Source organism: Lasioglossum baleicum, chromosome 4, assembly GCF_051020765.1.
Source record: "Lasioglossum baleicum chromosome 4, iyLasBale1, whole genome shotgun sequence".
NCBI lineage: Eukaryota > Metazoa > Arthropoda > Insecta > Hymenoptera > Halictidae > Lasioglossum > Lasioglossum baleicum.
The window spans coordinates 14,072,727-14,100,017 of NC_134932.1; the positions used below are offsets into that span (position 1 = coordinate 14,072,727).

Consider the following 27,291-nt stretch of genomic DNA (forward strand, 5'->3'; position numbering starts at 1 on the left):
CTCATGCAAAACACGGTACAGTTTATTCGTCGTTAAAATAAATACATTTCTTTTGTGTCATCAGCGAGTGGTCCGTATCATACAAAATTACTTATTCTACGCGTTCGAAGTGTGGTACACATCATGTATACATGTACAATAGGCCCAGCCAAGTTTTCAGTTTCCTCGATCATCGAGAGAACGTGTTCAGCTATGTATGCAAAGCTGAAAAAATCATTGCATCTGTCGAACAAACGAATTACGGACACGGATTCGAATGATTCACAATCGACGACACGACCGTGGACGAGGTTCGTTGATAATCTATCGATTACCCGTAATGCCCGAGCAACTCTCTAACGTTTTCCCTATAAAACTGATAAGGCGTCTCTGGGATCAAGGATCGACTGCATGCTCGATCATACCGCCACGAATCACTCGGGATCGTCGATCAAACGATCGGCGACACGGCGATCCTACAAAGATAGGAGTTAACCGACAATTCGTCGATTTGAGCAATGAGAACGTCGCGACGGTAATTCGCGACAAGATCTGTAGATCGCCGTGAGCATTTGTTAATGAACGGGTCGATCGATCGTGGATCCTGACCTACGAGTTCCCAACGACGAGCTAGACACGAACGCTTGCCCAAATTTTGTACCCTGATCCAGAGTTGGCCGAAAAATCGACCGGTTACATACATTATTGCTTTTTAATTAATTTTTAATTTTTAATTTCGTTAACAATAACATAATACACTACTGCTCTCGGATTCTTTCAATCAAACGCATAAAGTCCACAACCTAGATACGATCGATCGATCAATCGCCATTTCTTCGACGTCTGGTATTCTACTTTAATGAAATCAATTGGCTATGTTTCAAAGATAAAAATTCCTTAACCATCGATTAACAAACAGTGAATTGATTTAGAGAGTCTCTTCTGAATCGAGAACACTAATCGATGAAAATCTGTGGCCAACTCTGGTCTACCGGTGGCAAGAGCACAGATTGCCCCGTGGGGCATCGAGGCCACGCCCACAGGAGAAGCGCTCGACACAGAGCGAGACGAATAGTCTTCTATCTCTCTCTTTCCCTCTCTCCGAGATCATTTGCCCCTGGGGGCAATCAGTGATGCTCTGAACCATTCTGGATTGCAGTAACAACAAACCCGTCGTCATCTGTTTCCGGAGCATCGTCGTCCTCCGAATGCTCCGTAGTTACCCTAATCGCGTAGATTCGCGTCCGAGCCGGGATTCACACACGCATTCTCATCCATCAACACACATACAGAGAGGCACACGTTGTTCGTACACGCACACGCACATAAAGCGTGAAAATGATTGTTCCGTACGCACGTATCCTGCGTGCACAGGATATAGACGATCGTCGAACCGAGGCTCGATTGGGCGATCCGTCCGGACGTCCTCAACGTGAGAAGTGTCCAACGAATGTACACACACGCGCACGTGTACATCCGTGCTGCACCTAAGTCCGCGAATGATTCGATCGGATCAGCTGGATCCAGGAATCGAGCCCGGAACGCTGTGTCCGGCCTGATCGATGATTGATCGCGTTTATTCTTTGAAGCCCCGGTTGTCGATGAACACACGGTTCCTCAACCCGCTGTCCGAAATGTATCCGGTCGCCATCTTGTACTGGTTCGCGTAGATCGCGCCATTTTCATTGGCGTCGACGCGCATCGTCGTCGTCGACGACGATTCCTTCTTCAGCTGCTTAGGCTTCTCGTCATCGTTCTTCTTCAACGATTGCTGCCCATGGGTCTTCTTCTTCTTGTACGATGAGTCGTAGAAGTTGCGGAACAGGAAGTAGAACATAACAGCGTGCATGCCGATCCACCAGACGAACGCCTTCGGGTAGTTGCAGTCGATGAAGAGCAATTGGAACGCGTGGATCATCACCAATACGAACTGCACCATCTGCAGACCAGTCAGGTAACGCTTCCACCACAGGTAAGGCTGGATCCTTGGTCCCAGAGCAGCCAACAGGTAGTACGAGTACATCACCATGTGCACGAACGTGTTCAGCAGACCGAAGAACGTCGAGTGACCGCCTGCGAAACAGAAGAACCCTGTCACTAAAAGATACTGCGAGAAGGATCGAGTAGCTTTGCGACGATGATTGCTCTAGGGCAGTGTTTCCCAAAGTTTCGACATCTGTGTACCCTTTAATACCCTTAAGAACAATCGGTATTAAGTAGCAGGCGTGTACATCCTTTGTATACAACAGTAGACTCCCGCTGCACCAGGATTGTTGCACTAGAATCAGTGCGTACCCCCTCCAAACTCTCTTCCTGTACCACCAGGGGTACGCGTACCAAACTTTGAGAGACACTGCTCTAGGGTGTTATCGGTTGTTAGGTTCTTTCCCAGATAGCACAACGACGTCTTTACGGGGGTAGACTCTCGTTTCTAGGATTTAAAGGGTGCGAGATACGCTTTCTCATTTCTCGATAATGCAAAGATAGGGGTTTTCAGTAGTCAAAAGCTCTAGATAAAAGATCACTCTAGGCCGCAGTCGCCCTCAAAAGTCCTATTTTTACGTTTACGAGGCGTAATTTGCATTATTCGGCCGCTCTCTCGTTTCCAGGATGCAAGGGCGCGGGACGCGCTTCCTCATTTCTCGATAATGCAAAGATGGGGATTTTCAGTAGTCAAAAGCGCTAGGTAAAAATCACTCTAGGCCGCAGTCGCCCTCAAAAGTTTGCATTATTCGGAAGCATAAGTCCCGCTACACACATCCGTTTTTTCAACGTGCGGCGCTGCAACTACGGTTCAAACAAATGTGCAGCGCCTAATTGAATCCATAGTATTTCATGTGTAGCGGGCCTAAGTAAAGCTGCGCCAGCTGTGTGCTGCCGAATAATACAAATTACTTGTAAACGTAGAAATGGGACTTTTGAGGGCGGTTGCGGCCTAGATCGATCTTCTATCGAGCTTTTTCGACTACTGAAAAACCCCAACGAGAAATGAGAAGGCGCATCCCGCGCCCTTGCAATCCTAGAAACGAGTCATCCCCCTTAAAACGTCTTATTCACAAAAAAGACGTCTTCAATACGTCGCGCGCTATCTGAGTTATGATCTTCAAGTCTAATGGAGCAGTTGGGGACGAGCATGGAGCAACTCCCTTAGATCAGGACGATGAGATCGTGGCATAGTTTCGCAGAAGTATAAAACTGAGGAAACGTTTCGAGAAACCTGATCCGAACCGGTAGTCGTCTAACTTACGCCGAGGTAACACGGTATTTCGTAACGATTACAATACGTGTATCGATCGACTGAAAGAAACCAGGAATCATGTTTTGCCAATCTCGTGGCGATTAACGTCGTTCAGAATGGACGGTTAAGTATCGGGGAATTATGTTTTCTCATAGCCGCGGCCTATTAATATTTAAATAATTCGAAGGAGATCGTCATTCCTGCTGGCGAGCAGAGGCGGCGGAATCTGTCCTAAGTCGATTACCATGAAACCGCTTTTATGTGCAATGAAACGCAAGGTCAATCGTCTCTCGCGTATCCATGGATCTTTCCAAGGTCATTGATTTTCGACTTTGATCCGAGGAAGAGCCTTGTAGTATACTCCGGAGATCAGAGGGGATACTCGCTTTTACACCGTCTCGGTTACTTGCGAACTATTCAACACGCCATATTTGGTCGAATAAAAAGCATTTTGTAACAATATCGACGCCATTTGATCTTCTGTGTCCGTCAAGAATCGCAACAGGATTCAAGACGATCGCTTGTTTGAAGTTGCGATGAGCGAGGAGATGAAGGATCAAAGGCTGATGCTTACCAGGCGTGAACTTGACGCCGAACCACACGGACATGGGCATGCAGCCGTGATGGATCACGTGCAGAGTCGAAATGTGATCGTTCTTCTTCCTGAGAACGAAGAAGATGGTATCGAGGAACTCGGTGAACTTCGAGAAATAGTACCACCAGCATCCGCGTGCCATTCGCATCGCCAGCGGGTTGTCCGAGTAGTCAACCGGTTGGCAACGTAACGAGTAATTACCTCCCCATCCGGATACCAGCGACTGCAATCGAGAAAAACGCATCGTGAATCCTGTGGGAAGACTTTTATGCTCCTCTATTCGTTAGCATCGTCGAGGGGGACACGTTTATGCTATATCAAGCTCCGTCCACACCGATGTCCAATTAATTTTTCATCGAATAAAAGACGAAGAAGGAGTAACGCGAGTGACAAAAACTAGCTGGATATTGCTTCGGTGTGAAGATTGCTTTATTTCTTTAGGATCTGGTTGTCGAGGGGAAGGCGTTGAACTCGCGTCGGATAGGTCGGTTACCTCGTTGAACAGCCACGTGGAGAAGATCACTTGGAAGAGGTTGTAGAAGATCATAACTCTCCTGAGATCGAAGGGCTTGCGGTTCTCCATCAGTTTTGGCCCGAGCACCTTCACGAAGTAGACATAACACAACACGATCGCTAATGTGGGGAACGGGCTGCTCATCATGGCCCAGTCGTTCACCCTAGGGTCGCTCTTGTTCTCCATCAAATCTCGGTAACCGTCGTATATTCTCTGCACAACCTGCGCCATCTGAAACGCAAATGGACATGCTCGTTATTCTTATATTCTTATTGCAGCAGGACTGCGGTCGTTTTGCATTCATGTTTCCTGTTACTTGCAACGGCTTCGGATTCGGATAAATTTAGCTACCTTAGGGGCAGCAGGAAAAAAGCATACTTGGTAAATTGAATAAATTAACTATTTCATGGACAATGAACACTTTCGGAACACTATAATTTGTTCTTCCGAAGAAGACACGCTGGATAGAATGGATAAACTTAGCTACCCTGGAGGCAGAGGTACTCTAGAAGTGGATGCCAAGGAACATCTTAGATGGGTTTTGTGGGTACTGATAAATTATGGTTACTATGATTAAAGATGATTATCTCTCATCGAGTAAAATTTGTTTCTTTATTAAATAGATATTATACATATAAATACGATTTCGGAAGACCATAATTTATTTTTCCGAAGAAGACACGCCGGATAGAATGGATAATTCTTCTCTGGAAATACCATGGATGCCAAGGGACATGTTAGATGGGTTTTGTATGGTTCGAGATCGGTCGGGAAGGAGTCTACCTACAGCGAAAAGTTGCGTCGCGGCTGTCCTTTCACTGTGATTTTCTCGAACGTACTGCGTGCGAGGACAGTGACGCGATTGCCGTGTAGGTATCGAACACGGTCAGAAATTCCCCTGTTTAGAGTTTCCACGGACTCATCGAAATTACACGGCACCGGTGACACGCAAACGTCCCACATCGGCATCGCGATCTGTCGATCTTTGGGACAGGCGTATTGGATCATAAACACGTGACGAAGCCGCTTGCGAAAACCTCGCCGATCGAATCACGTGTACCGATGCAGGGAGTCGACCGGTTTGGTAAACAAACAAGTGGATTCGAGATCCAGACTTTATGCAATTGACATTTATGCGAAAAAAGCTGTACGATTTTTTTTTGTGGTGAAAGACTGTTCGTCCTTTGCAGGATTTATTACAGTGTGGGCACCTTGAGGAGGGGGAAAGAAATGACGATGGAAATGTGGTTAAAGTATGATTTATTGCAAACGCAACTGAAATATGTTTTTGTCAGGGATTTATCGTTCTTTGCATGATTTATTCGAGTGTGGATGGTTTCACTGGGAAAAGAGAAGATATGATTAAGATTGTATTGTTGTATGTTTTTTTCTCTGTGCTCTTTGCGAAGCTAGCAAAATTGTGGTATTTATATCGGAGGATGAGGAGACAATTAATGAATTCCGAAGAACGATCTTCTGCATGCATTCCCGCTATTGGAAGACGGGATTCGCATAAATCGGCTATAAAGCATCTCGAAAATGTTGTAACATTGATGCCTAACGGGTTAAGGCGACGCAATCGGCAACCGCGAAGCGGAAAAACACTGTCGCGTTGGCAAACGGAAACGTCGAAGGTAATAATTGGATCCTTGTGCACTTTTAACATTTGCGTATTCATAAAATACAGGCAAACGTCGTTCCTAACAATCATCGACACCTTTTTATACTTCCGAAGCTCTTAAAACGTAAAACAAAATTTCTGTACTTCGACGAGCTATGAAACCGTATGAGATTCAAATTGATAGACCGAACTTCTCTCTCTCTCTCCTGTGGGTGTGTTCTATTATTTGTAACATTCGAACGGTTAGATGAAGTGTGTTATCCATGTAAGCAATGTACAGCGAGTGTAAAAAGTATTCGTACGCCCTTTAACATAGAATAACTTTTTTATATAATAATTGTACCCCAAACGACCTGATTTTGTATAATCAATTGGAAGCATTGATTTACGAAATGATATGCAAAACAGATTTTCCAAATAATTATAATTTACAAGGTTACATACAAAAATAAAAAAGGCATTTTCTAAAACTTTTTTATTTAGGCCATTAATAAAAATTTAAAATATATGTTTTGTAGATCTATAGTAGTTACACACATGCTTTAAATTTCATCGAAATCGATTAACTTATAGACGAGCTACAAGCGGTTAAAAATGGTGAAAATCGTAGTTTTACACAGAATCGTACATCTTTCGATGCATGTCGTTTTTTCCTACGTCAACCGATTTCGATGAAATTTTCAGCATGTACATAACTAACACAGATCTAAAAAGACATATATTTTAAATTTTCATTAAGGACCCAAATAAAAAAGTTTTAAAAAATGCCTTTTTTATTTTTGCATGTATCCTTGTAAATTATAATTATTTGAAAAATCTGTTTTGCATATCATTTCGTAAACCAATGCTTCTAATTGATTATAAAAAATCAGGTCGTACAATTATGTATAAAAAGGTTATTCTATTTTAAAGGGCACTTTTTACACTCACTGTGTATGGTAATGTATAATATGTATAATAATAATCTTTTGTTTGGTTCCTTCGGTTATTCTTCATGAACACATACATATGTTCTGCAGGTTTGCCTTTTCGCGTCACAATTCTGTCACTATAATATCGAAATTTTATACCGCTCATTTCGGACTGAATTTGTGCGATCGCGTATGCGGAGAAAATCGCAAAATCTTCGTGCGGATTGACTGGTGAACAGGTATCGACAATCGCATAACACGAACAACAAACGAATAGACGATAATGCTTTCAATTTTGCCGGCGGCGCGGCGCGGCGGCTGTTCGAAAGACACGCGTCTCTTTCCGTTGCAGAAATATTTCCCAGCCTTGAACACAGCCGATGATTGACCATGCAAATTGCTCTTCGGAGCCTCAGCCCGTGATTTACATCGGTCCGAATGGTTACGTTGACTTTACAGATTTGTGCGATTCTACGTTTTCTTCTTTTCGGTCGGGGAGAGATCTCTGTATCCTTGCGAGATCGTGTATTTACTCCCCGGAATCGAACAGTCATCGGTATTTCCGAGTATACGCTCAATGCCGGACACTATACCGACTTCCAATTAATTATAATACGATGACAATTTATCGCTGCTTGCTAATCTCCAAGGTTACCCGGTCGTTGAGCTAAGATTCGCCTATTTCAACAGCTACCGTTCCTCCGATCTTTCTCGCAATCTCGTATTTCATCTCCGAGACTACTCTTTTACTAGCATAATTCCCCTTGAAAAATTAACGACTGGTTTATTTCTCAAGGTATGCCACTAATTTAATTTTAGTACCTAATCCTGAAGGACTTCCGAGATAAGAGCATATTCGTGCACCCCTTTGAGATAAAGGCTTCTGGGTTTCGAGATTCTTTTGTAGTTATAGAGGACAGAGAAATAACACTAATTTTATATATAAATTTTATCCTGAAGGACTCCCGGGATAAAAGCGTATTCGTGCACCCTTTTGTGTTACCAGCTGTCTGTGTACCAAATTTCAGTTTGTAAAATGAGAGACGGATGAGGGTCGAGTAATTTTTTAAAATGGAGATGCCAGCTTGAAATCATCCTGATCGTTCGGCGATTCGTCGTGGTGACGTTTTCTCGAAGGATCTACGCGATCCACAGCATCAACACTCGATCCGTAGACCGCTTTTCCCTTTCATCGCAGCGAACAAGTATCGAAGCAGACCAAGGTTGTATCGATTCCCGAACAGGAATACTATTCGGTTAGGCTGTTTATCTTCTGCGCGATCAAGCGCGAGCTTGGGTAAAACCGGTTGACAGAACCTTTGCCGATTATGACGACGGCGAGCCTGTTTCTAACGATCCATGATCGAGAGCACGGTCTTCGTTTCTACGCCCTCGCACCACTATTTCAATTTTTCGCACAAACCGGAATTTTGCCTCCCTTCTATCGGTTTCGGTTAGTCTCGTAATTGTTTAAGTGTTTCTAGTCATCAAGCTGGTGTCGCAACCAGTGCAAACACTGAAGTAACCCGCGAAATTGTTGGACTCCTACGAAGAGTATATATGGCCAACTAATTGGACTTCTTTCGACTTTTATGGGACGATAAACGCAATCATCAGACGTCTTTAGACTTCTTAAAGGTTGAGCAACCATTAGACTTCTTTAGACACTGCCGGACTTCTTCAGTCTGTCGAGCATTAGCAGACTCCAGACTTTTATGTGATCTGGTGGCACGAAGTAGAAATGTTTTTCTTCAATTATTTCAATCGCATCGATGTTTATTCATTCTTCTAGTCCCTCTATTGTTCGAAATGTAAAAACGAAACGTTAACCTGAAAGCATCATCGAGGCTCAGGCTTTCAGGAAGAACTGCAACGAAGACTGAATTCTTGTTTACGACAATAGTCTCTAGATCCTGAAACAGTTAAATCACCGTAGACAGCATCACCGGAGTCAGGTCCGCGGAAACTATTTCGAAAATTTGCATTTTTCAAACCGTGCAAGGAAAAGATTCGCAAGAATCTCAGCGTAACCGGATTCCTCAGAGTGCTTTGTCCGCTCCGTCAGAGTCAGAGGTTATTAAATCAGAAATTCCGGCGAGGTCGAGAAAAAATGATTCTTCTTATTCCGGACAGCACGAGTCGCGGAGATGCAATCGGAATTCTCAAACATGATGCTCGCGACTTGGCAGTTTGCGAAACAAAGGATACCGGGGAGTCACGTTCCAGGCGATACTAAATCACCGCTCCGCACCGGTTCAGAACCGATCGGCTGTTTCTATTCCGATGAGCGACGGATTGCAAAATGAAATCGTAAATTTCGCACGCCGCAAAATACAAAATACAGCCCGCGGGATAGCAAATGGAATAGGTGAAACGACTCGATCGTAGATCGGCGACCGGTTCAAAGAAAAATCGGAGGCATTGATCTCCGAAACGCTCGTGAAATTCCTATACAGAGCCGCGGAAGAGCAAACACGATTATCCAATGGGCACCATTTTTCCTTGACAGGAACCCGTTTCGCTTAATTATGGTCGGCCCCGATCATGTCTGGCTTGCTTTCGAAATCGACGGTGCCGTGAAAACAGTACGCTAAATCGGTTCAATGCCGAATACTTCGGTCAGAGATTAAAATGTGCTGTTCGATCAAAATTGTACAATAAAATTATACTGATGAACTATACTGACTTTCTTTAACTATACTGACCTACGGTGTTCTACAAATTCTGCTCCTTCCACTAAAAAGTGTGAAATAAAAAATTTTATAAAAAATAATTAAACCGACCTCGAAAAAACGCACTAAAAAGTATAAAATAATTTCCATTTAATTGATGTGAGTACACACGAACTTAAATACAATACAATCTTTTCGGAGGCGGCGCAGAATTGAAAATTTTCCAAATGACAGATGTTGCTGACTATGATTTCATTGGAATATGGTGAACTTGGAAATCAGTAGGTGGGAAGAGAAGATACATTAATATCTGAAAGCATGTAGAAGAATTGAAGGATTATCGTAATTCCCAGTGTCGAAAATTTTTAATTTTGCGCCGCCTCCAGAAAGGTTGTATTGTATTTAAGTTCGTGTGTATTCACATCAATTAAATGGAAATTATTTCATACTTTTTAGTGCATTTTTTTTAGTGCGTTTTTTTCGAAGTCGGTTCAATTTTTTTATAAATTTTTTTAAAAATTTACCTTTATATTTATATTTTATATATTGAACGACAATTTGAACGACAGACTCGTTCAAGTTTGCATGTTTCATTTCCGGATCAACAAAGACGACAGAAACAATCGACTTGCACAGACGAATAAATTAAACTCTACCCTACGAATACACTGCAAAATTGGGCAAAGATTTTCGAAATTTGTAAACAAATAGTCCAGTGTCCCACGTCTAAGGCAACTTGCTCGGATTGCCAACAAGATTTGTACAAATCGATGCAACAAACTTCGACGGAAGAGAACGAGCCGATTAATTATACCCGCAAACGGTATGTGAACCGTACGGGGAAAGAAAAAATGCCCGGAAACGGATCGTAAAACCTCGACGGAATTGCGTCAACGGGCTCAAAGTTCAACAGGGAAACTGTGCAAAGTAACAATATTTCCAAGAGTTAGCTCTGTCGGTTCTTGATCGTTGATGTTTCGTTGAGAAACGAGTTTTTCCTTTGCCTTTCCACTTTCCTCGCGTTAGCGCTTGTCCGAACAGTGTCATCCTTCACACTTTACACAGTGCTCACACGAGCGTGATGAAAACGACAAAAATTGTTTGCTGTTTTGGCGTCGATGTTACCGGAAACCTCGAACTTTTATCGGCGGAATTAATCGTACAATTACACTGGCCCAATAACACAGTTGCATCGGGCCGCGGAACAATTGATAATTATCGCTCAGAAATTGTTCACACGTACATTACCGACGTCCCTACAGTGCTGTGAATAATTATAAACTCACACTTATTTCCTGTATTTTTTCGTTATTATTTCCAAGAATCCACTAAGTAAGTTTTAATAAATTTATGATGATGTAGTACGACCTTTTCTATGTTAACAATTTCTTCCTATCTCTTCTTCGTGAAATGTAGTAGCTGAATGTTTCAAAACACGGAGATTTGAGCTGTGAATATTTATAAACTCAGTCGCTGTTCATACCTCATTCAGAACGTTCCTGAAGTTTTGTCAGATCTTCTTAGTGATAGTAATATTATAGCAAATATAAATTCATGCCGAAGAGAATATTAACAACATAGATCGTGGAAAAAAGAGTTATACAAAATTTGAAGTAAAACGCGGAAAATATCAGAAATAGCATTCGTCGACTGTGAATTTTCTCCCAAAGAAAGAAAACCAAATTGATGACGCTAATAATTTCCATTTATACACACTGATTCTCGAGAGGATTAAAGAGCATAGGTTCATTAAACATTTGAATATTCATTCGGCGAAAAAACGGAAACGCTTGTACATACATACTATAGTCCATTAGCGGGTCTAAGCTTGGCGGTTATGTCAAACTAGGCCGGCGGTTAGGTAATAGAAGAACATTAACGTTGCTGTGTATACTGTAATAACGTAAACAACGGAGACGCTGGTCATCGACAAAAGGTTGAGTAGCTAATCGTATTCCCTGGGTCAAGTCACTCGTTCCCGTGTAATGTCAATGTCAAGATGGCTGCCACGTTGGTAAATAGCATCTCGTAAACTCACGTACGCGAATACCGAACCATGCCGGATTATGAACGTTGACCGGAGAGATTGCGTGTAGGTAAATATCCACAGTGTTTGTTTTTCAAAACACATACACGTGCGTGCTCGCGCAGATTTTTCGAACCCGGCGCTTGTCGTGGAATTAATGCCATCGAACATCAACTTTTTATTGCTCTAATTACACATTCGAAGTAATCGTCGTTAATAATAGGTTCAATGCAAACAGAACATTGCAGTGGTAATTATTTTACCTTGTGGCAACCATTCTTTTTTGCAACAAGTTTTTAGCTGACCCCTAACCTTGTCTATGTTTTGACGCACAATTAAATGATCGAGGCCGGTTTATTACTGCGATTTAGAGACTGCGGATTTTTATGCAAAATAGACATTATGCGCATTATTCACTTCTTCGAAAAATGGGGAGTGCTTAAAATCTTCTGATATTTTCACCATTTTGTGTTTGACGTATTCACTTCAGTAATAGTTTATAACAGGGTGTCTCAGCTGAAGGAGGCCACCTAAATATCTCCTTTATTTTTAATGGCACAAAAAAAATATTTATGGCATAATGTAAATGGTATCGAAGGAGTAAACAACTTTTATAAAAAGCTTTTTCAAATTTGTTAACTTCGACATATCGGAACACGTTTGAAAGGGAAAGCCATGGATTATAAGTAACTAATAATAAAATCCGCAGTGAGAAAATAGACGATCTGCAGAAGAACTTAGAAGACCAGTGTGTGTGTTATAATTAGACTGCGGATCTTTACGCAAAATAAAAAATGTTTGTATCGATTGCAAGACACAGCAGCCAAATAGAAATTTCTTCCTTCTTTTAATTGTCTTTTAAGCTGAAACGAGTACACTGGTGTCCTTGAATCTTCTTAATTCGTCCACTACTTTAAATTGTACTTGTCCATTTTCGTCATAAATGCATAAAATCCGCAGTCTAGTTACAATAGAAAATCGAACGAAGAAGATTAAAGACGAAGCTCGGAGAAGATCGTCGGAGATGGTTAATTTTATGCTCGAGAAGATAATAGGCAATTCGGAATTCGCGGATTGAGCCTTGATCGGCAAAGTCCGCCGGTAGATCGTTCCGTGTCGTCACGTTTATTATCCTATTTCGGCGAGCCGCGAAACATGCGCGCATTCAAATCACCGAGAGATCGAGGAGCGAGGCTCGTGGAACCTCCTCGCTAGGCAATCAGAATTGCAATGTAAATTTTTGCGATGTCTGTAGATTTTATGGCAAAAATGTCGGGGTGTGTACTTGTCATTAAAATTAATTGTTCAGGGAAGAGACAGAGAGACCATTGCTTGATGATACCGCAGCGAATATTTCTAGAACATGGAATGACTCCGAAAGAAAGAATTCCAGAATTTCCCTTGTCATTATACTAGGATCATTCTCCGATAAAGTAAGTCAAGGTACAAACCCAACAATGACGAAATTTCAGCCGGTAATGGAAATGACGTTTCAGTGTGTCATTCAACGGAATTCCAGGCGTGTGGGTCACTTCTAATTTCAGAAAGGTTTAGCTGCACTCTGACCAGCGATTAATCGAGCTTAACCTTGAACTATAGATTCTCGGAAAATGAAAAGAACACCAACCATCGAAAAACGCACTAAAAAAATGCTCTAAAAAGTCTGAAATAATTTCCATTTAATTCATGTGAACACACACGAACTTAAATACAATATTATCTTTCCGGAGGCGGCGCAGAATTAAAAATTTTCCAAATGACAGATGTTGCTGACTATGATTTCATTGGAATATGGTGAACTTGGAAATCGGTAGGTGGGAAGAGAAGATACATTAATATTTGAAAGCATGTAGAAGAATTGAAGGATTTTGGTAATTCCCAGTGTCGAAAATTTTTAATTTTGCGCCGCCTCCGAAAAGATTGTATTGTATTTAAGTTCGCGTGTATTTACACCAATCAAATGGAAATTATTTCATACTTTTTAGTGCGTTTTTTCGAGCTTAACTTTCCGATTGATCGAGCTTAACCTTGAACTATAGATTCTCGGAAAATAAAAAGAACACCGATCATCGACATGAAAGGATCATTAAGTGTTACGTGAACGATTATCGATGTGTCACTACGGCAACTTTGAGAAAGAGATCGGGCAACGATCTGCTCGGGTGCATCATTTAAAGTTGCAACAAAAATGTCGAGGAAAAACCGTACATTACATTTTACGATATCATTGTAAAGGGGAGACTTCGATCTTCAAATCCGTGGTAATTTTAGTTGCGAACAAAATTTTTCTCGCTTCGTAGAAATTTTTGAATCCGCGCTTTCGCGAAAAAGATCATTTTTCAAGTTTCACTGGTTTCCTAAATTGCTATGATTTCGATGATTCAAGTATCCTCTTTACGTTTTACGTTTGTCGCCTGGGATTCAGCGATGCTGCAACGTAGATCGACGATGCAATCGAAATTGCACGGCGAGAAAAAAGAAATCGCGCCATTAAATCGTGACTGACATCGAGGATGACCGTTGCACAAGTCGGTCTCGAAAAGAATCGATCGTTAAGGACTATTTTGGAGTGGAAAGGGTTAATCGGGGACCGCGAAAGTATGGCGGGGCCACTCGAAGGCGAGATTCTTCTCTCGTGACACGCGGGTGACGAGCGTAATCACAGTGATTATGATAATCCCGTCGCTTAGCGGTGATTATTAGGATTCTTGTGCAACGCCCGCCAAACGTAATTACCGTCGTCCACTACAATGAAAATTCGTGTGGTCTTTGCGCGAACGAACGTTCTCAACTTTTTACAATCACTCATTATTTATTGTTCAATGAGATCTCTTGTGGAATTTTCAACTTCGACCTGGATTTATGATTAGAAATTGTGGGATGAAAATTAGAACGATTAGAATCTTCAAGGGGACAGTTGATACAAAAGTTTCAATTCTTCTTTTATTTAGGAACGGTTCGGTTCATGCAAGAAATGTTTGCGTCCGACGAAGATCAAACACCATCTCGCTAATTTTTTCTCGACTAAATTTAGCTAGCATAATCGGTTATGACACTGTTACACGTTCTCGCATAACAGGATATTTGATCGCGCGGGTTTTTACACCGTTCGGAGTCCAATTTTCACTTTGTGCTAATTAATTGAATGAATCAAATATCTCCAAGTTGGATAAAATCATCTTTCCCGCAAGTATAAAATAATATAATATAACATCACGATTTCTTTTTTTTTTTTTGGCATTATATTTATCTATCAATAGAGCACCGCAAATAAGAATCACGTGGTTCTCGATGTAAACACTTGACTTCGCGTATTTGAATTTGATTCAGACTTGCATCGATTAGTTAGTCTCTAGCAAAACGTTCTTTGTACAGACAAAGGAGGTTCACATTTGTCACACATATGTAATTATCCGTTCTTTTTAACGCAATGTCAACAAATCGAGTTTATATTAAAACGATTTCTTTCGTGCAATTCAAATGCGAGAAACGGGCGTAGACAATACATCGATTTCAGTGTTCTCTCGATGATCCACGGAACTTTCAACGGGAATTATGCTAGTATTATGATAAAAATCACAGAAAATTTTTATAAGGCAGCACATGCCAGCCATTTTTAAAGCTCGGTAGGATCAACGTGTCTCGAAGTATTCTTTGAAATCTTGAAAATCGATAGATTTACAGACGTGTACTATGAGGTGTCAAACATTTTTCACTAAATTATGACGGCCGAACTAACATACCGATGAAGATGACTTTTGGGTGCTCGTAGTGAAAACAAAAGAGTATTCAATAAAAATTGTTTCAGTCGAAAAAATATTTGTGTTCACCATTTATTTTGCGATTGTATCGAACAGGTGCGTTGTTATCCGTAGCACCAGAAAATTGAAAAATTAAAAAAAATGCTTTAAAATCGTGGACGAAATTGAAATGTTGAAGACTGTTCACCAACTTGCAGAACTGTTCACGGACGATGTCGAACGAACGAACAAACGAACTGTTCACGAATGATCTCGAAGAAGTGTGAACGATTCCCGAACGTGGATGAAAGAAAATCCGCGAACGATTCACTGCTACTCACCGTGCTATGTACCGAAGGACGAGAATCGTCTTTCACTATCGAGATCGTAATCACTGGTTGCGACGGAAACGATCGAGGAACAGATTTGTCAGATCGACGATGCTACTGCGACGGGATCGGATCGTTGTCTGGATCGTTAGGTCTCTCGGTCAGCTAGCCAGTAGCTCGGAGAGGCACGCTCGTGCTCGACCACCTTCGTGGAAACTGAAGCCTCGACATCAAAACCGTGTTTTATATCGGCATAAACGCTCGTGACACCTGTGCCGGGCTCGTTGCTCCTCCGCGTCCCAGCCCGGTAAGCCCCCCTCGCTTAGGATCTAGAAACCCCACCAACTCGCCTCCGGGACCAATTGTCGCTCCCCCGGTCTTGTGTCGATCTTTCTCGACCGTTCAAGGGTCAGATTCTCGGCACAGGGTGCAGTCTCGCCGAACCAAACATCATTTCAGACTTTACTCGATCGCCGGACTCGGCTCGACCGTCATCATTCTACAGTGGTCCATCCGGAGGATCCATCATCGACCGCGATCGAAGTTACATCCCCGATCTCGCGGTGATATTCGATTCCGAGGAATTTTTGCATTTGAACTACCGCCGGGAAATCGATCCTTCGAGTCTGTGATCTACGATTAGTCGAACAATTTCGGTTTTAAAGGACCGTGTGAGATCGAGGGATCGCGTGTGAGAGCCCATCCGCGGCTGTGTACTGCGATCTTTTAAAATAGCTCCGAGTGCAAAGGGTTAAATTCTTCTAATGTTTCGACTGATTTCAATTGGATCTACTGATTTTTGTTATAAATGATTTTGCGGTTAGGAAATCGGCGGATGTGTACTTAGTAAAAGTTTGTGATCTTCGATTTTGACTATTCTAAGGGTTGAAACGATAAATTTGATAGTGATCGTCGCATTATCCGAGTGTTCATGGAAATCACTGTTCGTCGCGTGATCTTCTGTGACGGAAAAGAAAAGTAGTCAGCGACAGGGTTACGGTGGCGTCGTTAGTTAATTATGCTTACAACAGGGTGACATAATCCGATAGACGGCATTGTTACGGCACAGTGTTGTGCAATTGTTTGTCGTTATGAACAGATGAACCTGAATTATAATCGATTACGCATAATCTTTCCATTGTTTACACTGGAATGGAAACTTTCTAAGAGAATAGAAAATTTCTATTTTTTCTATGGCTACATTTATTTTAATGCTTGAATATTGATTACAAACGAATCAAATTTTATTTCATTTAAAAAGAAAGGCGTAACATTCATATTTGTTAGATTTTGTTTAAAATCTTCGTGACGAGTGTGACTCGTTAAAATACGGCACGGGGTTAATAGTGTTGAGCGAATCGATCATCGATGTCATAAATAAAAAGATATATCAATAAAATATCGGTAATAAACATTATTTTAATCGGTGACATGTTTGCCAATTAATAAATTTTGGTATAAGATTTATTAAATCTTCGGCTATGAACATTTTTATTTGTTCTTGAAAATCTACTTAAGTTCTTTAACTAATTATCATTATTATGAAATTTTGACAATCCTCTATCACCTCGGTGCATCTCCAACGTTGGCAAATACACTAATTAAGATACTGCGCCTCGAGGATCCACTCAATACAGAAATACCACGTATAAAACTCGCGGTCTAACAGCGAACATTATTATTTCGCAACAGCTGCTTTTTGCGAAGCGATTCGGACTGCATCGTGGTGCAATTATCGCTAGTTAAAAAATTTTAATAGTGCCCGGACAGCAATAATAAAACAGAAGACGAACTTTAAGATGCGACAACGTTGGAGATCATTTTCAAAGAGCAACACCGCTAAGAATAAACATTGAGGCATTTCGGATCAAGTTTATACAAGAAACACCGTTAAGATATCGATCGAAAACACTTCGAGGAGGTAAACGTCGATCGGTTTGATCAGACGGATGTTTATTGTTAAATATCGGTGCCAGTCTACCTACTTAATGCAGTCAACTGATCTCCTTGTAACATTTCCGAGAAGTTAATAACCGAAGGGCAATGGATTCGCGGGTATCGGTAATTAGGACTCGGTCGAGTGTCCCCATTCTGGATCATGCTGTTCCGTAATATAGATTTGAAGGGGGCATCATATGGATTCGTCGTTCAGCAGGTTAAAATAAGTTCGTGGATGTTGTGCACGCGACCTTGCCGGTTAACGACTGGATCCTGCGGCCAAGGAGCAACCCGTTCACCTTCAACCGAGGTGCACAAAACAATCACCTTCCATTCCAGTGCAAGTGCATAAATATCATCGATTCTCTTGACCTTGTGATACTTATTTGTTAACCCCCCATCTGTCACCCAATTTCACGAACTGAATCTGTCCGTCGCACAGTGGTTGAAAGTAACGCGCTAGCTGTTCATATCGATTTTTAACGAATGTATTATATAATGTTTCTTAAATGTTCATTGCATTCGTAAATAATAATATTAATTAAAGTTATTAAAACCTCTCGTTACAATAAGCGTTCAAAGATCAAACTTTTTCAGATACCATTTATCACCGAAAAAATTACTTTTCTTCATAATGATGTCCTGGAAAACCTACTGAATATTATATGCCCAATTTTTTTTTTTATAAATAATGTATATCAATGTTGATAACGCGCCAGGAGCTAAACATTATTGTTCATAATGTAATATAAAAAAAATACTTGGTCAACTAAGGAAAATCGTCAAAGTTTTTCAGCTTTGACAACAAATAAAATTGTGTTTTGTGTCGATATAACGAGGTAAACAGTTATTTTCGATGTTTTCTTAAAATCTACAAGGTTTTTCGGTTATGTGTTTCGCATCAACCCCTTGCCGTATTTTAACGAGTCAGACTCGTCATGGAGATATTAACAAAGTGTAACAAATTATGAATGTTACGCGTTTCATTATAGATGAAATAAAATTTGATTCGTTTACAATCAATATTTAAGCATTAAAATAAATGTAGCCATACAAAAAAATATACATTTTCTTTTCCCTCCTACGACATTTTTGTGCACAAAGACATTTTTAATCGATGTAACTCTCAAGAAAATGGGTCAGGAAAGGGGTTAAGAAAATAAAAATTACAAAATTTCGGGAAAACACCTAAAATAACAGAACAATACAAGCTTTTTATTTCGGGAAAAACTGTGTGAAATTGACGCGAAGGACGGAAGAGGGTGGTATAGGCTACTCGAAGTCCCGCGATCCTCTCGCGAACACATCGATCAACCTGGATATCGAAAAAATTCGATATTTCGTAAAAATAAAATATTTGATTTGACGCAGTAAGCTTTGAAAATAAAATATTCGATTTGATGCAGTAATTTTTGGAAATAGACACTATGTCACCAAAATAAACGTGCAATTATATCCGTGCGCCGTTGTACAGCGAGAAAATTCTCGATCGAAATGGGATTACTCCATTTTGGAGAGCAATTGCTAGTCTGCGGTAAATGAGTTTGGCAAACCGCATCTCCAATCTTCTCTTCCTTTCTGTTTCTGTGTTAATCATTGTTTTCTGTGCATACACACGTGACTCGAGTTTACCCTCGTGTGCATATGCTACATATTTGCGACTGGTTCGTGACTTCTCGGTCAAACACGAGGCCAACGTTGTCCCGCAGTCCTCTCTGTAGCATGATCTGACTCAGATTAAGGCTTACTTGCGTCAGAGGATCTTGAGATTAAATAATGAAAAATGTGAAACGCTCTGGACATTCGACAATCAAATATGACTAGAATAAACAACGGAAAATCGTGTCTAGAGCATCATCAAATCATTTTATCAAACCGTGTCGCATACAATTCGTGTCTTATCGGAAAAAACATCGTGGAAACACTTGATCAACGATTTAATCACAGTGTGATTGAATATCGTGTTTGAAGCATTGTCGATTTTTGTCAAGCTATTTTCAATACGATTCGTGTCTTCTTGGGAATTCATGACTTTATCAATTCATGACTACAAATCAAATATTATTCCTTTGCACTGCGTTGTTGCCGATAATGAGACATTACTACGACAAATTACGAAACATAAAATTTTAATTTTGTTGAAGATTTATAAACTTGATCTTGTGTTTTATATAATGTAGCTAAGGAATAAATATTTTGTTTTATTGCAGCAACCGTATTTTTTTATTACATATACATATGTAGAGCAAACCTTTTGTGAAAAACGAATTGTAAAATCATTTTTGCAGAAGTAGTAAACAATAGGTACTGTTCACAACAGAAGAATGAATTATGACTTAATAAAGTTCGTGTCTAATAAACTCTTTGACACCCGATGAATTAGGACTCGCATTTGTAAGTTTAAAAACGGCTCATTATCCGTTGACGCTATGAATCTTAACTCCCGAATACATAATTGTGCTGCACGCCACGCCGGAACGATTATCGGGAAAAAAACCGCGGAAATCACTGTTTCTTCTGATCATTTATTAAAAGTATCGAAACATAGTATGTTCACATAGTGTTTTGCAAACTTTTTTTCGCGACTAAGATTTAAGATTGAAGCTTACTCTTTGCAACGACATCCTAAAAATTGTGGTACGATTCCCAATTTCGCGAATCGAAATCGCGAATGACGCAAAACGTGAGATCGGTTCCTGAAGACCTTGAGGTCCCGGCTGACCCTGAGACCGGGGATACCTGCGATATATCGGAGTCGATTGTATCGTTTTGGAGTGTCGAGAATCGTGGGACACGCCTTGGACTTTCACGTGCAAGAAATAGCCGGAAGAGGACGTTTTCTTCCTCGGCATTTCCGATGAATTGCGCAGAAAATTCGATCGTCGAGGTCCGACAAAAATGTGTTTCCTCTTTGAATCATTTTAAGAACTGTAAAGCAACAATTTTGATTAACACCTCTAAAATTTACACATTTTCAGATCCCCCATAAATGCATAAAATCCGCAGTTTAATCATAATCATTGCAATTCCCAACGCGGGAGACGCGGAAGAGGAAATTGAACTATGGAATCTCCATGATGATCATGTTTTTTATTGACCAAGATTTATAACTCGTTTAGAGGACACATGTTCTCAATCGATGGCTTGTTCGATGGCTGCCGACAAAAGAAATTCACCACGGTGAAGTGTTTGCTATTCGAGTCGCAGCATACTTGGAATATGGAAGAGGTAACTTGACACTGTAACCTCAAGCAAGCTTATAGCGAATCTAAGACTGCTTTTTTGCAATGAGAAAAGCTCGAAACATGGACAAGTAAGCTAATTACTTGATCGATTAGAGAGGTCGTTTCAATTGACATTAAGTCGAACGTGGTCTTTTTTATCATTGCATTATGTAATTAATGATACATACTAGCTGGTCGAATTAACTCGGTGACTTTTTGCCGTAACAATTATAGTACTTACTTACGTCAATGAAACACCGACAAAGTGTAACATTGATCAGCAAAGTACTCGAGTTATCTCGCGACGCAATACCGTTCGTACGATGGCTACAGACGGAATACATCGTGACTTTGTACTATGTTTACTTTTGTTTACATTTATTATGTTTATTACACATATATTATGTTTACATTTACTAAAAAAATATTTCCAAATTAAAACTCTCGTCCCAATAATCACATGTGCGGTATAGCTCATCCGTGGCGATATACGAACGAAACTTGGTCGCGAGATAACTCGTCTGTGGTTGCGAAGTGGTCAAACCTGCCAAAGGCACATTTGTAGCCATTTTTCGCAAAGGAATAGATTGGATCAGGGAATGCTGGACAGACAAGATTTATTTCGAATTAGGATTTTGGGTACAGGAGGTGCGGTGGAATAAATTCGTTCAAACGTTTCAAAATACAATACGCAAAATCGAAAATAGAATTCTCTAGGAATTCGCACGTGTACTCTAGCTAGGTTCCGTGTCTAACAGGCGTCCAGGAGGTGCTCTGTCCTCTTTCGTTCGACAGCCGACCGGGTATTATCGCTGTTCTTCCCTGCCGGGGGTGCTAGTGCTAACCAAGAGCGGCCGTGGTCCTTACCTCGTCCTCTCTCTCGGAATAGCAAATAGGCCGAGGCCCTGTGCGGGTTCGTTATTTATATGTATTCGTTGCTATCCGTGAACGAAAATCAACAACCAGGTTGTTAAGCGTGATTCGACTTTTCGCGCGCTCCCCTCGCGTCGTTTCCCCGCGTGATTGCCTACAAACTACCTTTGAGAAGCTTCTAGAAGCTTGTCGTACCGCGTTTTGTTTTACGTTTTCTTCTCGAATTTTCTATACATGCTACACATTCTAAATTTTCATTTTACAGGCACAGATAAACAATTTAAAAATAACTATTTACACATTAGCTAGTAAACTAGTTCTTCGAACGTCTCAGAAAAACTCAAGGAAAGGTGTTCCTTTCTACAACCACTCTAGGTATTTTAAGATTTCTAAGGACAGATAAAATGATGTGGACAAAACTGATTTATTAACACAGCTGATCGTGGGATATGTGTATTTTAGTCTCAGGGTTGAAAATCATTAAGATTCAGAGGGCGAAGAGTATTATACAGCGTGATGTTACTCCTGTCAGCGCAAACAATGTGCCCTGATTAGACAGAAATCGCTTGTCCGCAGAGCAGCGAATAATTAAACATATGTATTGTAGTCTCAGGGTCTCGAGCGTAGCTCCAAGCAATGAACTTTCGCACGGGTCGCAAGAAGTACGTCACTTTTCGCGACATGTGCCTGACACAATCGCATTTGTGAAACGGCATGTTCGAATGATGCGGCGAATTTTTCTGCGTAATAAGCGAACGATAAACCAAGTCGAAGTTCGCGTTAATCGAATCGTATACTAATCATGGGCAAGCGAAACGAGAGAGGCACGCGAAAAAAAGTTCGAGACGATTATCGCGAGCGTTAAGTAAACGTGAGACCGACACCAAATTTTGACTATCTGTCGCATGGTTAATCGGCCGTTTCCTGACAAGTTGACAGTGGCTGGCAATCGGTCTCGACTGGCGTGTAAACAAACGTGTCGGACAAGAAGATCATCCTCGGACAGTCGAGTGCGAGATAATCATCGTTTCGATTCGGCCCACGGAACAGGCAAAGAGTAGGGATACAACATCTTTTTAAAGAGAGAGAGAGAGAGAGAGAGAGAGAGAGAGAGAGAGAGAGAGAGAGGACAACCCATACAATCAATTTAAAGGTCCATTCGGTAAGGATCGGTAAACTTCGGCAATGCTCGTAGGGTTACGTACCTAAGACTTACACCGAAAATATCGCCTTTGTTTTTAGTAATACAAGAAAATGTTTCGGGCAGAAAATGTTTGGTTCAGTGGGGCAATTATCGTGACGGTGAAGCTTTTTTTCTCCAGCTCATATTTTCCGATATTTGAAGGTCACCGTCGTTTTCTTAAATGGAACCACGAATTTTGATCAGCGTGACATTATAGCTAATGAAAAGACAAATACAACCGTTTTTAATATGTTGACCTTCAAATGACCTTCGAAGGAGTTATTTTTCAAAAAGCATAAACACTGAAACATTTTCGTGAGACATGTCTTGTTTACAAAGTGACGTGCTGTCTAGCATTTTCAAGAATGTGTTCAAAATGGTGGCTTCGTAAGGAAGATTGCACAGTATTTAATCATACTAATACTATAATATGACACAAAGTGCTGCTAAAAATTTGTGGCAGATCAAGGCAAACGCGAATTAAGAGTGAGTTAGCGTTATTATAAACAGTTAATATTGTGATAGCGGTGGTCCATCGGCCGATACATCGAGTAGCATGAATAATTCACTGCTGACGAGCACTTATCGGGATACGAGGCTCGAATGAAAGGCTGTTGGGTTAGGCGATGAGCCTCATCGGGACGTTGCTCAATGAACGCACTTGTTCCGAGCAAATACGCCACAATGCATCAGAAAGCCCGTTTTTTGGACAATATTCCACATCTTAAAAATACATTATTTGCAAAAGGGAGAATTTGGAGTGCAATACCTGTAAAACGTGTATTGAAGTCTTGTAATCTTTATATAAAATCGTATTTCATAATTCGCCTATTTATTTTGGTCGTAAATGCATAAAATGTTTAGAGGGTTGACCGAATGAATGAAACAAAGGATCATATCGGTAGGCACCGGCGCGCGTCATCTTAAATGATTAATGAAGTCAATTTAAATGATTATCCGGGGACCAACAGCATCGGCGTAGTCGGATAACTCGTAGTCGGAAGTTCTCAAGGTCTCGAAACTCATCTAATAACGTAGGCGTTCTCCGACGTCCCTTTTTCCCTCTGTCTTCGCTCGAGCTCACTATCATTTTTCGTCTCCGAGAACCGGGGACCTTGTGGCGGTGATTGCGTTTTGTTGTACGTTCGATGACCTCTCACTCTCACGAGCGAGAGCCGATGCGATGGTAGGTTACATCGGATAGTTGTACTGGAGGCTGCTTTCGACAAAGAAGACAAAGAGGACCTGTTTCCATCGTCTTGTTACCTCTACACCCGTCACCCGCCGCACTCTTTCCCAACCTCTGTTTACGAAATCGGCGGCTGTCCCTTAGCGTTCGGTTTAGTCTGCAAGAACGAACAAAAGAAATTGTTCATTGACTTAGTAGATCATTTTAGGTGGGAAGAATAAATTGTAGATTGGGAAGCGGCTGACACTAATTGCGATTCAAACGTTGTAGCTTATAAAAATGACAAAGCTCTATTTCTTTAGATTTTGTAAAATTTTTATTAGAATATGTGCTTGAATAAAGCCATTTCTCGAATCAATTTCCGTGCAAGCAACTTCATAAGTTTCGTAGGTTTAGTGTTAATGAAGTGATAGTGCTAGAAAGGAAGCTATTTTAAAATGAATGGGATGGTAGTACTAGAATGGAATTTTAAAATTAATGGAACGCTAATACTAAGTAGGATGTGATTCTAAAATTAAATAAATAGTAGCATGTGCCAGTTAGAACGCCATTTTGAAATTCCCGAGACGTCACTCTGCTAGAATCGTGGTAGCGTCGTAGAATGGACAGCGTTGTTAATTGCAGTTTCTAAAAAATTCAAAGAACAATCTTGCAAATTTCAATTTCTGCATGTTGGGACGTGAACGACATGACGGTGTTAATTAAATGAAACGGCGTGTTACCGCGATGATAATTGGGAAACGTTGTTGAAGATGGCCGAGGGGGAAAATGTAGGCAGAGGTGGTAGAATGATTGCTGTCTGTGTTGTCATCGTTCAATATGCGTACAAATGTGACAATAACTTGTTTCCACATTCTAAGCAACAGAACAAACGTTTCGGTATGATAATATCGTTTTTCTTAAGAAAAATTTTTCCGTGTCTATCAAACAGCGATCAGAATCGATTGCTTAACAAACGCGGGAACCAAGGAAGGAACTAGAATGACGACAATACGATTACGCCACACTAAACAACAAGCTCATTTCGAAGTCGTTCATTTCTAAAACGCCACGTATTAATACATTTCGTAATGCGTTCATCCGGAACAAATTATCGCAGCAAATGATTGTTTGCACGAGCATAATCATCGACAGATGTCAACGGAAGCGCGACCCATTCTAATTATACGTTCCATTGTTTATAAGAAAAACGAAAAATCAAACAGCGAAAAAGAATGAAGAACGACGGCCGTATGCAATGAAAATGCAGCGAGCGGCCGGGCGTTTTTGTTTCCACTCTAAAGGCGCTGTTAATCCTGGGGGCGAAAGGGGGACTACATCCATAATCTCTTCGAACGAGGCTATTCATATAATTACGATCGAACTTCACGTACAGGTAAATTCGTTTGATCGTTTAATTATACGTTCCATTGTTTATAAGAAAAACATCTGGAAAATTCTAGCTACTCTGCCTCCTAGGCTTCTAATCGTTCTTCCAAATAATTCGTATTGAATTATTGCAGAGCAGAAATCTGAAGGACGCCGGCCATAATCGACGATCGGGGAACTTATGGCAACGGTAGGCGGTGGGATCAAGGAAATCGATTCGTTTGACGCACGATGAGGCTTCGTTTCACGTGTGCTTTCGTTTCCGGGGATCGCGGAAAGTTTGATTGTATGCTAAAACGACACGCACGTAAAAAGTGATTCCCGCCACAATATAATTTACATCGGGAGCATGATTATCATAAACGGGCGAACACGTGCAAGTTGATCGGATGAAGCGGAAGAAGCCTTTCAAAGAAAAATCGGCGGCAAGGTGGACTACGTTCGTCCTTGAAGTACTTCTTGCGGCTGGAGACGGTGCCGATGCCCTCTTGCGTTTACGTTTGCGTTCACGCTCTGCCGCCGCGTTCCAGAGAAACAACGCGGGATTTATTTATTTAGTTGTAATATACAGTGGATGGAACAATGACAATGAAAAAAACCACACGTCAGAAGCGGCGCGTCGAAATCACACGATTTCCATAGCGTCGTATAATCTCGACAAGCTACCAGTCTAATTATGGAGCACCGAGCTGCTCGACAGCAGGACAATTTTAATGCTCATGGTCTCGTTAGAATTGCAAAGTCGCGAAACATCATGTGGAAGACACCGGGAACGTTGCCTTTGTTGACGATGCCTCGCTTGACAATTCGCTGCCTCAAGATCGCAAATGTTCGCGAATCTTTACATCGTTCGAAGAAAAATCTCTATTGTCCGCGGTTACGTACCGATATTTTTGCAATTTACGTTATATATATATACACAATTAGGAGCATAACTGATCACACACATTTTATATCAGAATGACTTTTTTATGAATGGACCAAACGACTTCAATTTCTCTGTAACCCTAGAAGAATTAGTTTAGTTAATGCATTTGGTCGGAATTGTGAAAAACAATAGTAAAAATTGATTTTTCCAACTTTTTTAGCTGGGCCAATAAAGAAAATTTAAAAGATGTGTTTGGTCAACAAATTATTGAAATTTCATTGAAATTGGTTAATTGATTTACGAATTATAAACGACCAAAAGTGGTAAAAAGGCAGAAAATCGTGAAAAATTGTAATTTTTAACATTTTTGATTGTTTATAACTCGTAAACCAATTAATCAATGTCAATGAAACTTTCAGAACGTTTATGATACGTATGCGAGTTGACCAAACACATCTTTTAAATTTTCTTTATTGGCCCAGCTAAAAAAGTTTAAAAAATTAATTTTTACTAATGTTTTTCACAATTCCGACCAAATGCATTTTTTCAACATATTTTTTAGACGTCATTTACTAAACTAATTCTTCTAGTCTTACAGAGAAATTGAAGTCGTTTGGTCCATTCATAAAAAAGTTATTCTGATTTAAAGTGTGTGTGATCAGTAATGCTCCTAACTGTACATATGTATACATATACATATAATGTGTATCGCGTTCGTTTGACATCAATGTCATCTTTATTGACGTTTCTTTTTACCGATTGGTTATCCAAATAAGTATATGTAGATGGAACTTCTAGAGTCATCACATTTATATTTACATATATTTATACTTATATAAATATTACCGATATATTATTATATGTAATCATTGTTCATGAATATTTCCAGATTTTCGAAAATAAAATGTGATAATAAGTTTAGTGCTGATTTTCAGTTAGGCTGAAAAATGAACGAAAAGCTCGTCAAAGCGTGCGAACCTCTTCGTTAAAGTTCTAGTGAATTTAGAATAGAGTATGTATGTT

At 40.6% G+C, this 27,291-nt stretch overlaps 1 protein-coding gene and 1 long non-coding RNA gene across 2 annotated transcripts; one reads left to right on the top strand and one right to left on the bottom strand.

Annotated features, from left to right (window-relative positions):
* On the bottom strand, positions 1–15,859 carry LOC143207816 (very long chain fatty acid elongase AAEL008004). Its single transcript, XM_076421618.1, has 4 exons — positions 15,638–15,859; positions 4,306–4,557; positions 3,792–4,035; positions 1–2,052 (listed from the first exon to the last, which is right to left on the bottom strand). The coding sequence occupies exons 2-4, from the start codon at positions 4,555–4,557 to the stop codon at positions 1,556–1,558; spliced, it is 993 nt and encodes a 330-aa protein (XP_076277733.1). The 5' UTR covers positions 15,638–15,859; the 3' UTR covers positions 1–1,555.
* LOC143207817 (uncharacterized) lies at positions 15,649–27,291 on the top strand. The gene is made up of 2 exons (XR_013008763.1): positions 15,649–25,407; positions 25,535–27,291. It is a non-coding gene; the product is annotated as an uncharacterized LOC143207817 (long non-coding RNA).